The sequence below is a fragment of the Equus asinus genome, chromosome 9 (assembly GCF_041296235.1).
Source record: "Equus asinus isolate D_3611 breed Donkey chromosome 9, EquAss-T2T_v2, whole genome shotgun sequence".
Taxonomy (NCBI): Eukaryota; Metazoa; Chordata; class Mammalia; order Perissodactyla; family Equidae; genus Equus; species Equus asinus.
In genome coordinates this window covers 43,018,292-43,032,396 of record NC_091798.1, presented here as the reverse complement: position 1 = coordinate 43,032,396, position 14,105 = coordinate 43,018,292, and the positions used below count along the sequence as shown (strand labels likewise).

Here is a 14,105-nt window from a genome sequence, read left to right as displayed (position 1 = left end):
AGACCCTGCCTTTCCACTCAGCATGAGGTTCGCTCAGAATGATCGCTGTTTTCCCATTCTGTTTGTAAGAGAGTTGCTGTGTTTTTCTTTGTTTAGTTTGGTTTTGAAAAAGGATTTGGATCTAGAGTCTGGGGTTTCTGTGTTTAACCACTAATTTCCCTTCTCTAGATTTATCTCTAAATGAGAGGTCTTGACTGGATGATTGGAAGACAGAATAGCTCTTAGCAGAGCTGGCTCTGGAGTCTGCCTTGCCTGCATTTGAGTTCTGGGCTGCATAGCTTTCTTAGCTGTGTGCCCTTAGGCAAGCTGCTTAACCACACTGTGCCTCAGTTTCCTGATCTATAAAGTTAAAAGACTACTTCGTAGGATTTTGGGGAAGATTAAATAACGTAATACAAGTAAAGTACCTAGAAAGTACCTTATTGTTATTATTATCTCTTACATTTTTTCTACGTCTTTGATTCTGAGGAATTATTTCTGTTGCTGCTTGACTTGGGTAGATCAACCCTTGTTTATCCACATTGCAAATTAGCTTTGTTTTTCTTTATTTTCCCTTTTTAAAAAAATTTAAAATCACAGATTAGTTTTATCATCCCCACCAAGTGCACACTTCACCCACCTCTATGTTGTGTATATAAGAAATGCAAACTCATTCTGCTTAGAGAGAGATGGTGAAAATCCATGTGCCCCCACTAGAAAAGTAGAAAAATCCAAACTAAATATTTTAACTCAAAATAAATATAAAAGCTTTCATTATTCTATTTAGAGAAAAGACTTCATCGAAAGAATCCATTTATGCAAATCAGTTCCTTCTTAGGCCTTTTTATTTCAAGTATAAGGCATTTAGTAAGGTTATTTAGTAGTGACTTCATTGGCTGCTTTAGAAGCATATTTTTTTTAAAGCATATTTTAAAAATCATTTGTTCTGGCAAAAGATTTCAGTGAACAGTCAGTGAGAGGTGTTGGCTTCTCTCAGATTTAAGATAATTAGTTTTCAAATTCCTATAACCAAGTCAGTGTAGGTGATGAGGGCACCAATTGTGACATGTGCTTCAGTTTTCTTTTAGACAGACTCAGTGGGTAATGCTGTTCCATACTGCAGCAGTTTTCACACCGTCCATATTTTATAAATGTTTATGAGAAGGCTGTCAGCAGGCTGGGGCAAGCTTATAAGAAAGTACTTATTTGGAGCTCTGTAGGTATATATAGTTTAAAGAAGGAAGCTTTTTTTTTTGGTGAGGAAGATTGGCCCTGTGCTAACATCTGTACCACTCTTCCTCTGTTTTGTATGTGGGAAGCTGCCACAGCGTGGGTTGATGAGTGGTCTGTAGGTCTGCACCTGGGATCTGCACTTGGGATCCAAACCCATGAATCCCGGGCTGCTGAAGCAGAGTGCGTGAACCAGGCTGGCCCCAAGAGGGAAGCATTTTTAAAAACTTTCCCCCCATTAGTATCATTGTGTTTTTTGTTGTTGAATTTGTAAGCCTATCTTTAATAAACTGACTTTTATAAAAAAAAAAAATTGTGTTCTTTTGATCTAAGTCACTTTTGTGGTTGTATTTTAAAGAAAGGGGAAATAGCTATAGGGAAAACACAAAGAAGAGTTGTTGGCGGCTTGCTTAACCGTCTCCATCGTAAAGTATCCTGGGTGGGAAGTGGAAGGAGGGTTTAGGTTGGTGGTGAAGACTCTTATTGTCCATACTGCATCAAGTGGATGTGTGTGTAACTCCTGTGAGATGTTCCTGAGGCAGGTTTCTGAAGTTTGGGGATGGACTTTGAAAGCTTCCTTATACTTTGTCTTAATCTCTTTCCCCACCAGTAAAAACCTCACCTATTATTTCATCTTAAGTATTTTTATGTGGGATAAATGCTGAGAATTTTAACAGTACAGAAAAGTATAAACTAAAACTCCCAAACAATAGCTAACCACTAAACATTTATGCATTTAACTTGTTCTGGTAGTCACTCTACATCCATGCTTTCTTTTCTTTGACAAAAATTTAGCTGATTATGGGTGGAGCTGTAGCTCCTTCTCTGAGAGGGTTCTCAGAAAAACTGGTTTGGTTTCAGTGTTTCTTAAATTCTCTATACCCAAGACAGCGTTGTGCCCTCTGAGCTACCTCATATTTTGTTGAGTGGCAGACCTTTCTAACATGGATAACATCACGCCTCTCTATCAAGATATTTTAATGAGATTGCTGAAGTGACAAGCCAATTGGCGTTAATCTGGGAAGGTTTTCAGAAAGAAGGAAAATAAGACCCTGGTATTTAAGGAGAAAGAGAAAGATTTTCTTTCTCTATAGCATTGTCACCATCCAACACACTGTTTTATTTCTCTGCCCTGTGTATAGACCATCTCATCTCATGGGAATGTAAGCCCTGTGAAGGCAGGCCTGTGTTCCCACTGCTAGAGCAGTTCTTGGTAGATTGTAAGCACTCCACTGTTTGTTGAATGAATGCGTACTGAAGTCAGATTGACTTTTTTGTATTCTAAAATTCGTCTTTTAAATTATGTAATAAGACAATTCCTAGTTGAGTGGATTCTAGCTCAGCATTTTAACTATTAGAGGTCTATTCCATGCCTCGTAAGGGAAGAAAGGGGGAAACTCAATTAAGACATTAGAACATTCAGACCTATTCTTTTCTCTCTGAACTTTGGGGCCTTTGCCCTGAAGTTATCATGTTCCTGGGATTGTTGATTAGAGAACCTACAAAATGAACAGTTATAAATATTTTCCCAGAGAATGTCAAAAGGGCACTGTTTCCTTGAGTATTTGACGAGAGAAGATAACCAAAAAAGTGTCTTTTTTTTTTTTATAACTCACAGGGGTGGCAGTGTTAAGAACCGTGTGGTTTGATTTTAGTGCCCTGGTTTAGATCTCATAATACCATCCCCAGCTGTTGGCCTTTAATTGCACTCAGGCAGGGCACCGCTGGTAATGCCCTGGAGAGACAGAACATGGTGACCTATAGTTGTACTTTAGAATAAAAAGATGCATTTTGCTGAAGTATGTGTGGTTGTAGGGGGAGAAAAAGCACGGGGCCGGGAGGGGGTTGAAGGGCTGTGCCAACTTTAGTTAAGATTAGCTAATAGTAAACATTCCCTGATTGCCTTTTCTTTACCTAAAATTCTGCGTATTTTACAGAATTTGTTTAGGCCAAGTTAGTGATAACAGTGAAGGTGAAGACGATGGACGCAAGCACAAACAAAAATAGTAAGACTACAAAGGTGTTCTTCAGACGACGAGAAAGGCGCTTTCCTTTTACCGTCTGTCTAATAAACTGCAGCAAGTTTTCCAATGCCCGTTCTCCCCTTCCTTAATTACAGACCACCTGTGTGGAGCTGCGGACCGCATTTCCCAGCCTCCCTTTCAGTTAGCTATGTCCTGCGACTGAGTTCTGACCAATGGGATACGAGCAGAGATGACGGGTGCCGTTTCAGCATCATGCTCCAAGGAGGAATGTTCTCCTTGCTGCGTTCCCCTTCCCACCAGCTAGAACGCAGCTACGATGGCGGGAACCTTGAAGTGGACCTGGAAGCCAAGGAGGGAGGATGGTGGGACAGTGCTACTCCTGGAAGGCTATGTGAAGAAGAAACTTAGAGGTGGGGAGTGATCTTTGTTCTAACAATTCAGACTGTAGCCTAATTAATCCTTGCTCATTCACTTCGACTCTCGCCAGACCTTTACTCAGTGCTTGCTACAAGTCAAGGTTTGTGCCAGGCACGAGAGGTGTAGTAGGAGAGGCATCTTCAGTCCTCAGGGAAGGTGAAGCTGTACCACACTTTATTGTTCTTGGTCCCTATCCAGTTAGGGTGACCTGATCAGTTTTGGAGGATAGAGAAAAAGAAGAAACGGAGAATGAGGGAGACTTTAAAAGTAGACTGTGCCCCTGTTTTTCTGAATATCTGTATTGTTTCTGGTCCTGAGCAGTATCAGTTTGTTTGTTCATTTGTTCAACTAATATTTGAGGGCCTATTAGATGTTAGGCTGAGGATAATCTGAATAAAGCAAAAACTCTTTCCCTCATGGATCTTCATTCTGGGTGATGGAAACACAAAACAAGTGAAATATATAGGGTAGTGGTAAGTTCTAGGGAGAAAGAGTAAAGAAGGAAAGAAATTTGAAACGTCCGGGGTCGGGGGAGGTTAAAGTTTTAGATCCAAAAGCCAGGGAAGGTCTCATTGAGAAGGAAATCTTTGATCCAAGCCCAGGAAGAGGTGAGGAAGTAGAAATGTGAAGTAGTGATTGAACTGATTCTTAGTCAAGGCAATTCAGAAGGCACGTGCATGATACTGCACCGATCTCAGCTGCCCTGCAGGAACAGGAGTCATTCAAGAAGAAATTGGTAAAGGCACAAACAAAACTGCACGGTGCTTTAGTCTCTGCGGGAGGTACGATAATAAGTGAGGTGTTACATAGAGGAGACAAGAAACGTCAGTTGCTAACAACTTTGTGGATTACCACCTGCAGGAAACTGGCCACTTGGAGGATCAATCAATAAGGAAGCTCACCTCAATATTTCATCTGATGCAAGTTTAGTTTACGACAGAAAATCAAAGGGGAAGTGTTTGGGTGAAAAACCCAGAGGCAAACTTACCTTAACCTCCAGCTCTGTCTTTCTACTCTTTTCATTCAACAAATATTCAGTGCCTCTCTTGTGTTGAACGCTGCCAGGCATTGGGAACGCAGCAGTGAACAAGGCGGGTGTTGTTCCTGACCTCAAACAACTCACATGTTAGTAGAGGAGAGACGTTAGACTATGAATTATACAGTTATTTAATAGCTGTGGGGGCTATGAATGAATATAACTGATCTTCTCTGAGAACTCAGGCAAGTCCTTTTTGAGGAGGAGAGATTTAAATTGAGACCTGAAGGGTGAGAAGGCATTGACCAGTTAAAGGAGGAGAGACAAAGAGCTTAGGCAGAGAGAACTTGGGGATGGAAAGGTCACTGTGACTAGAACTGGGAGCACAAGAGGAGTGTGAGGAGATGAGGCTGGAGAGGTTGATGGGTGCCAGGTGATGATGGGTCTTGTAGGCAAAGGTTAGGGTTTTGTTTTAAATCCTGAGAGCAAGGAGAAGCCTTGTGTAAGCGTAAGCTGGGGCTGGAGGCAGATATGGGGATCAGCTGTGTGCTTTGATTGGCAAGAGGCAAAAGTGGATGTTGGGCTTCGACTTAGGGTGGAGATGGTGGAGATGGAGGAGAGTAGATGGAGTAGAGTGGTGTCTAGGAGGTGATGAAGTGCACGTGGGAGGATAAAGAAGAAGTTGGGGTCAAGAATGACCACCATGTGTTTTTATACTTTGGGCAACGAGACGCTTGTGCGATGGAGAGGACTGGAGGAAGATCTAGTTTATATGGAAAGATTGAGTTTAGACACGTTGAGTTTGAGCTTCCCTATGAGATATCCAGATGGCAGTGTTGAATGGGCTCAGGGGTAAGGTCTGGAGAGAGTCATTGGAAAAGCATCTGTGCCATGAGAGTAGATGAGCTAGGTTAGTGGGAAAGTGCAGAGTGAGAAAAGACCTAGCACAGCTGCCCTCCAACTCGGGCATGCCTGCTGGGGAGGGACAGGCCTCTTTAGTGTTTTGTGATAGCACATGCCTTTTGAAAATGGATTTCAAGTCACTGAGGGAAAGCAGTTGCTGTTTGTGCTGCTGCAAACACTTCTGAAACGGACGTCCTGGTTAATGGTAATGACAGCTCACCTTCAGAGTGCTTACCACACGTCACACATGAGGTACACACTTTACTTACAATGTCTCAAGCAATGCTGAAAAACTCATGAGGCGCATACTATTATTATCTACTCAGATGAGGAAACTGAGGCTCCCAGAAATCCAGAAACATGATCAAGGTCTAGAGTGGATGGCCAAGGTCAAGTTACCTGGCTCCAGGACTGACGCTCTTGGTCACTACACTATAATGCTTCTCCTTTGTTCCTGGCATCTACAGCCTCTAATTTCCACCCTCACCCACCCATTCACCCCTCACCCCCCATCAGAAATGTGTTCTCAACCCTCTTGCCTGCTCCCAGTGGCTGGTGATAGCTGAGCAAACCAAACACCTATGTCATGGGTCCTACTCCTATTTTTAACCTGCCATGCCCATCCTCCAAAGAGGGTTCTAAGGCATCGTGGGATTGGGGGAAGAGTGAAGGGCGTGAGGATGTGTGTGTTTAGACCTGTCTCCCTGATATCCATCCAAATGTCCAGTTACCACATTGTAGTCCACTTACCCTGCGTATCAGTAGAGGGCAGACATGAACTCAGCCACATCCCTGCTTTCCAGGGGAGAATCCGGGGCTAGGTCCGGCATGAGAAAGGACCCGCCACTGCTCACCTGGTCTAACCGAAGCCCAGAGAAGGGACTGAAATTACTCAGGGTCATAGTGCTGGCAAAAAGCAGAATGCCAATCTAGTTCCTCTCACTGTCCCTGCTTGGTTTCTAGATTCCAGAGCTACACGGGCCCAATTACCTAGGAGTTTCTTCCAGAAGTATCTGTTCATTTCAAATGGCCAAGCCTATGGCTTAGGTGGCTGTGGACACTCCAACCCTATGGAGGCATCAGTCTGCATCTTAGCACTTTCAACTTTAACCCCTTGGTGCCTTGGGCCAGTATTTTATTAAGGGATCCCAAGAGCCTCCTGGATCCCTCTGGCTTTGGCTGATGCTGGCCCAGGAACTTCAGGTGACCTCTAAGCCAGCCGTCCACTCATATTCCCCCTGCAGGGACCAGCCCTTGCATTTGTTGGTGGTGCCAGCAGACAGTGAGCCCCAGTGAGAGCGCGTCCTGTTCGTGGGTCAGCTTCTCTTTTCACCAGCGCTGCCTCCAGCTTACGGCTCAGATATAATAACAGCTAATATTTGGGTGCTGGCATGTCACATTGGTTCTGTCATTTAACATTTAACCCTGTAGAGCTAGGTGATATAATACCCACCTCACAGATGAGGAAACAGGCCACAATGGATTAAGTAATTTGCACAGGGTCACGCAGCCAGTAAGCAGTGGAGCTGGGACTTAAAGCCAGACGGACCCCTGAGCTTGTGCTTCCGACCTCTCTGCAAACTGTCTTTCGATCTATCCACTCTGTCTCTACATCAGTCTCCTACCCCTCCCAGCCCCCAGGTCAAGGCTGAAGGGTTCCCCGTACCAGCAGTGTGTGATTTCATTATCCCAGCCAGCATCCCCCATATCTTCTTACATTTATTCCTTTTAGTCTTCCCTGTAACCAAGGATCACACAGAGTAGCAGGGTCACCATTACTCTAGGCTGGAGAGGTTTGGCTACATTTCCAAAGACCAAACTAAAATATTCTGTGAGGTTATATCATAGAATGAGCACCACTAGGACTTGGCTGGTGTGAGCTCCCCAAGACCTGGGTAATCAAGCCTCAGGTGAAAAACCTCTACTGCTCATGCCTGCTGCTGCATGGGCTAGAAGCCAGGAGGGAATCTTGGGCACTGGCTGAGGAGAAATGGTGGTGAGAGCCCTGGCCTGAGACTGGAGCCCTAGCAAGTCTCTTCCCAGCCTCAGCTTGGGTCTATAGACCCGTTTCAGTGTCTGACACTTATAAAAGGTTTGCAGAATTTTGTGCCTGTATGCATTTTGCCAGAGGAAAGCATCCTTAGCATTCTTCAGATTCTCAAAACCCAAGTGACTCCTAAATGGTTTAGAACAGCTGGATAAGATAATCTACTAAATCCTTTTTTTGTTTGTTTGTTTTTTGGTGAGGAAGATTTGCCCTGAGCTAACATCCATTACCAATCTTCCTCTTTTTTTGCTTAAGGAAGATTAGCTCTGAGCTGACATCTGTGCCAATCTTCCTCTATTTTGTATGTGGGTCGCTTTGACAGCATAGCTGCCTATGAGTGGTGTAGGTTCACACCCAGGAACTGAACCTGGGCTGCTGAAGTGCAGCGCACAGAACTTAACCACTAAGCCACCAACCGGCCCCCAAATCCCTTTTTTAGTCACACATTCTCCAAGCTCTAGTGCCTTCCTTAGCCAGGTGACTCTTGAAATTATTTTAACCCCCCATAAATAAGATTCCCTAGAATTAGATTAACTTTGAAATGGTCAAGGTTATCACAAATCTTTCTATTCTCACTCAGGTTCTTTGTTTTTGTTTTTGTTTTTTTTTAAAGAATGGCACCTAAGCTAATAACTGTTGCCAATCTTTTTTTTTTTTTTTTTTCTGCTTTATCTCCCCAAATCCCACAGGATCCGAACCGGCGAAACCCTGGGCCGCCACAGTGGAGCACGTGGACTTAACCACTCAGCCATGGGGCCGGCCCCCCACCCATCTCAGTTTGTTTTTTCAGCTAGGTCTTTTCCTAGCTGGATTTATTGGTCCATTGCTTTCTCACTGTGCTCTCCAGAGCAGGCCTCCTACCTACTTTGGGAAAAAGTGTTAAGCAGCTGCCCCCATCGCCTGACCAGCGGGCCCTTCCTTCACCAGATGGTTCTGGTCCAGAAATGGCTCTTGGAAGGTATTAGGCCCAAGGAGGCTCTGAGAGCAAAAGGGAGGACACCAAAGTAGAAGGAACCGCCCTGCACAGAAAGTCTCCAGGGAGCCCCATCACAGGGAATCTTTTCAGATGAGGCAGCAATGCCTCTTGGAAACGGGCTCTGGAAACACTTCCCAGAGCAAGGAGCTGACTGACCCTGGGGAAAAGCTGGAGAGGAGGAAGTATCATTCAAACTGACCTGGGCCTCAGTGAGGTGGGAGGCTGGAGCGCTTGGGTCTCAGGGTGCTCGGGAGATCGCCCTGTCCTTTTCCCCTTTTTCAAAGCGGCGCAACCAATGACCAGGACATTCTCAGCACTGGGTCTAATTCGGTGAGGTTTTATTGTAGAAAGGCAGGCCCTGGAGATGTGGGACGGATCCCCACCCCAGGGTGCTGCAGGTGAGACCCGCCACCTCTAGACTGGCTACCCCTCCGCCTGTGCCCACAAAGAAAACTGAGTCCTTGGACCCCAGCGGGACCTACTGAAACTCCGTGTCCCCTCTCTTCCCCCAGGGAACATGGCCCTGGAGGGCCATCATTCCAAAGTCCAGCTGAATTCACTCTCGGATCCTAGCAGAGTCCTTGGTGACACAGAGCGGGAGAGGCGGTAGCAGCCTCGGGAAGACAGCCACGGGGCCAGGGCGTCCGGACAGGGCAGGTCCAGGCTAGTTGCCCTCTCGTCGTGCCTGCCCCTTCGTGTGCAAAGTAAGGAAGTCAGCAGGTGGAAAGGAAAGCTCCTGGGTCCGGGCGGGCGCGCCGTCGTTTAGGAAGGCGACCGGCTGCACCCGCTGTCCAGGGGAAGAAAGATCCAGCCAGGGGATCAGAGCCTTGGTGCCTTGCGGTTACTAGGATCCGGACCCTGAGCAGCCTCCTAACGCCTCAGACTCCTTTTACGCCCAGCTTGCCGCTCGAGGTCAGGAAGAGTCTTTGGGTCAGAGCGCAGTGTTCCCAGCGGCCAGCGACCCCCCTGCGTCAGGCCCGCCCTGCCCGGCTCGTGCCGATCGCTCGTGGCAGGACCGGGACACGGCGCCCGCCGGCCCTGGCTCGCTCCACCGCTACACCGGCCGCATCTTCCAGGGCGCGCGGGCGTCGCGCAGCGAGCGGTCGTGGGGCAGCGCAGCGAAGGCCGAGTGGCGCAGCTGGCAGCCGATGAAGAGGATGACGAGCGCCACGGAGAGCAGCAGCAGGAAGAAGAGCAGCAGGTAGGTGGGCAGGTCGGGCTTTGTGGCCGCGCCGTCCCGCATCCCGCGCGCGGTGGCCAGCTCCAGCGGCAAAGCGCCCTCTGCCTTGACCGTGGCTGCCAGGGCCAGCGCGCCGCCTACCGCCGCCTCGGGGCCGCCGGTGGCGTTGAACACGTCGCCGTACATGGCCCGTGGGGCCGCCGACCCCGGCCCGGCCGCCTCACTTAGCCCTGCGCGGACCGGCGCCACCCGGCGCCTCCATGGGGCGCCCCTCCCGCCCTGCTGCGCGCAACCGACCGGGAGTCGGTGCCTTCGGGTCAGCTGGGGCCGAGAGTCCCCGGGCCGCGGCCGCTCTCTCGCCTTCGCTCAGCTGCCTTCCCCGCTGGGCGGCGGACCCCAGGGCTCGGAGCTGGACGGCCCCGCGCCCGCGACCCTCGGGCCTTCCCTGTTTCTCGTCGGTTCCGAGTCACCCGTCTTGCGGTTTTACGGTCGCCCTCGCAGCTCGGACCCCCGGCTCCGGTGAGCTCCGGGATCCGGGGCGCCTCTGGGCTGCAGCGGCGGCGAGAAGTGCCTGGCGAGTGCGGCCGCAGCTCGGGGTGCAGGCTCAGCGCCCGGACGCCCAGCGTACCGAGGGCGTGTGGCGGGAGTCCTCTGCGTCCTCCGCCGCCGCCGGTCTCCGGGCAGTCCTGCAGCCCGGAGTCCCTGTCAAGATGCTCGGTGTGCAGCGAGCCTGTTCCACTCGCTTTGGCTGCTGCCCTCCTGTCTCGAGCAGGAGACTGAGCTCTGAGGCGGCTCTGAGCGCGCTGCGCTCAGGTCCTGGGCGGGGGGGGGGGGCGGGACTGGCAGCGGCTGCCCCCGGGGAGCGGCTGCGAACCAATGAGGGCGAGAGAGGACAGGGCTGCGACTGCCCCCGGCCCGGCCTCACATCACTCACAGAGAGAGGGACACACAGAGAGAGGCAGGGAGAAAACACACAGGGTCACAGAAAGACTGACGGACAAAGAGACGGACGGTTACAGACCTATGAGCAGAGACACGCAAAACAGAGACAGTTGTTGACAGCAAACCGACTCAGAGACAAGGCTCAGCCGGGCATGGACACCTGCTTTCATTCTTCTCCTTGACATTCTCCCTCCAGGCGTAACCGGGTTGGTTGGAGCCCCACTGGCTGCTGGGTAGCTCAGGCAGGGCACACTGCCTCCGGGGGAGGCCTGGGCGAAGGTAGAGGGCTCCCGGACAGGCTGGGACTGGTTCCAAGTCTCAGGCTCCTCTCTTGCTGTGCCCTGAGGGCACACGTGCTTCCCCCACCGGGAGCTCCCTCGCTCAGCTCTCCTGGCCAGTTCCGCTCGGCTGGGGAGGCAAGAGGAGGACACGATGCTGGTGATGGCTTACCTGCCCTTTGCAGCCCTGGTGAATGCTTGGGGGCCAGGGCAGAGGTGAGCAGTCAGCAGGACTGAGGGGGGGATCTCCTTTTCCAAGAGTCCGAACTCCTGACTTCCTCTGAGAAGCCTCTGAAGCCCCCCAGGCTAGTATGGGAGCCCCTGCCCTGGCTGCTGCAGCCTCTGCTCTGCTCAGGAAGTACTGACGGCACTGACTGTCCTCCCCACGAGATTGAAGGAGGCGCTTACCCCCAGGGTCCTGCAGGCGCAGAGTCAGGAGCGAGGTGCCTCCGTCCGTTTTGCACCCTAGCACCTCACCCCTCACCCTAGTCCCAGCAATGCTGTCTGGTCTCTTGTTTGAGACCCCTGCAGGGTCGGCCAAGATCATGGCTGTGTCTCCCCCTTACCTCCTTCCCCACTCAAGGGGTGCAGAACCTGGGAGAGCTTGATGAGTGCTGGCTGAAGGAACCGGGGGAAGATGAGTTAGCGATTGCCCTCTCCCTCACCGCACCTCACACCTGGCCACAGGCGCAACAAGGACAACCGAGGAGTGCCAGGCCGACCTCGGCCAGAGCTCATTCCCACAAATCCCAGCTGCCCAGAAGAAACACTTCTGCAAGCTCTTTGTCCAGTGTTGAAACTGTGTCCCCAAGTCATGACCCCACAGAGAGTTTGACTGCTTGTTGAGTGAGGTGGAAAATGCTCCGGAGGCCCACCTCAGTGTTTTCCTCTTAGTCTCGTGGATGGGCCTGGGGGGCCTCCCTGGGCCGGAAGAGGCCCGTGTGTGTGGGTATGGGGTGGACAGCAGGACCCGGCAGGACTCAGCAGTGCCCCATCTACCCACCTGGTCCGGAAGAGCCGCCTAGTGTGCTCCAAGGGCATAGGAGCCTGCGCCCCTCTGCCTGGCTGCTGCTTAGGCCACCCCCTCATTTGCAGATGGGAAAGCTGGCTCTGAGAGGGGCAAGGCCTACCCACATCAGCACAGGCCAGCCGCCCAAAACAGTGATGCAGCAGCCATGGAAGGGGCCCACCAGCCGAACGCCAGGAGTCCCTTTCTCTGAAGGCCTGACTTATTTCAGACAGCATTTCACCCAGCCAGCAGGATCCCAGGGGACATTATGTGACACGACAACAGGCTGTCTCATGGACATGTTCAGCCAAGGGGAGGCTGAGCGTGTGGACTGGATGGAGGGCATTTTATTCAGGTGAAGCCCCTGCTGTCAGTAACTCCCTGGGTCCTGGGGTTTTTTTAAAGGTATAACAAAATTATTTTTAATTGAGTATTAAAATTTTCTTTTTCATTAAAGGTTGCAGCCATCTAAAATACATACGATGAGGAAAAGCATCAAACAGTTCTCAGTTTGTAGCTCAGTTTGGGGTTTGGCCTAGACTTTCCTCCATGTGTTTATATGGGGAGTCACATGGCCCACGGACCCCGCTTCCTCTCCGCTCCGCCCAGGAGATCAGGTCAGACACCAGGCGATGGCGGAAAGTCTGGGCAGCTCAGTTGGGAGGTCCTAAGTGGAGTCTGGGGCAAGCCTCAGCCTTTTGGGCTGTAAGATGAAGGTTTACGGTGAGTGATTTCTGGTCCTGCTCTGGAAACGTGCTGTGATCCTCCGAGGAGCAGGGGAGTCTGCGAAGGGTTTGGGGTGGATGGAGGGCTCCTGCTGCTCCGTTGCTCATGTGGGACAGGGGACATCTCTGAACCTGGGGTCCCTGGCACTGCGCATTCCTTCCTCGGAGCTGCTGCTTTTCATCAGCACATTGCATTTTGCAGAGGTAGGACAGGCAAGGTCTCGTGGCCTGTGAATAGTGGAGCTAGGACTTGAACCTGGCAGCCAGGCTCCAGAGTCCATGCACTTAACCCCTACAGGGACCACCTCTAGTAGCTGCCATGTGCAGACCTCCTTTCACAGCCAAGCCTGGCTTGGGTTTCAGCATGACCTCTTTCTCCTCACAGCAACCTGTGAGAGAGCCACTCCATTCTCCCAAGGAGGAAGCTGGAACCCTGAGAAGTGGGGTCACCTACCAAGGTCACACAGCTGGGTCACGTTGCCAGGGGGCCTCAGACTCCACTCCGCAGCCTGTGCTTGTCCACTCAGTCTAAAGCTGCTTTTTCTAATGAGAGCATATGGTCAAAGCGCCTTTCCTTTTGGTAAAGTTGGAGGAGATCTCTTGCCCTTTTTTGGGGGTCTTTTGGTCCCAAAGTGGGGAGAGCACTGTTTCTTTTCCAAAAGATGTTCAGAGCCCCAAGAGGGCAGTCACGTTCCCCGAACATCCCCCGGCAGGAAATTAAACAAGGCTGATGCTGAGTAAATGCAGAGATGAAGTTTACACAGCTTTTTACACAAACCAGAACGACCTTCCATTAAGGGAGCTTTGTGTACCCACACATTTAAGTCTCAGAAAAGATTATAAAGGGGCTTGGAGGTTGACTTTGACGGGCTGAGGTCACAGGGCTGGGACCCTGGAGCGACCTCTTCCCCATTACATGGTCACTGAGTGACACGTGTTCCTCCCCCACCGGCCTGTCTGTGGAGAGACCCAGAGAGGCCGGGCGAGTGTGCCTTTCCTGCCGCGATGGGGCCATTTGGCAGCTGTTTGATGGAAATTAGGGAGCCGGGGACCATTAGGGCCCCAGCATTTCATAAACTATGCCGCGCCGACCTGTGATGCTTGGTGAAGCTATTTCTGTTTCTTCTGCACGCTCGGGGAATTATCATTAAACCACTCAGCGTCACCAGGAGGCTGGGTGAAGATCGAGGGTGAAGAACTGCTGTCTGAGGTTGGAGCTGGTCGCAGCCGGAGTGGGTTTTCCCTGTGCACTGCGCACATCCGGCTGCTGCCGCCGGCCCCGCTTCCTCTGTGAGTGCTGCCCGTGCCCTCGCGCAGACCTTTTTATTTTTACCCTCACCCCAGCAATGTTGGGTTTTTTTTCTTTCACAGATGGCTTTGGTAACCACAGTAGTTGGTTGGTGACATAAGGTTGCATGTTTGAATGACCATTTTAGGAACTAAATAACAAGTAGGCCA

The 14,105-nt window shown here is 50.5% G+C and overlaps 1 protein-coding gene across 1 annotated transcript; it reads right to left on the bottom strand.

Moving 5' to 3' along the window:
- Positions 1-8,835: 8,835 nt before the first annotated feature.
- On the bottom strand, positions 8,836-9,879 carry SMIM32 (small integral membrane protein 32). Its single transcript, XM_044781101.2, has one exon. It carries the CDS (start codon positions 9,877-9,879, stop codon positions 9,568-9,570), a length of 312 nt encoding a protein of 103 aa, XP_044637036.1. The 3' UTR covers positions 8,836-9,567.
- Positions 9,880-14,105: the final 4,226 nt, after the last annotated feature.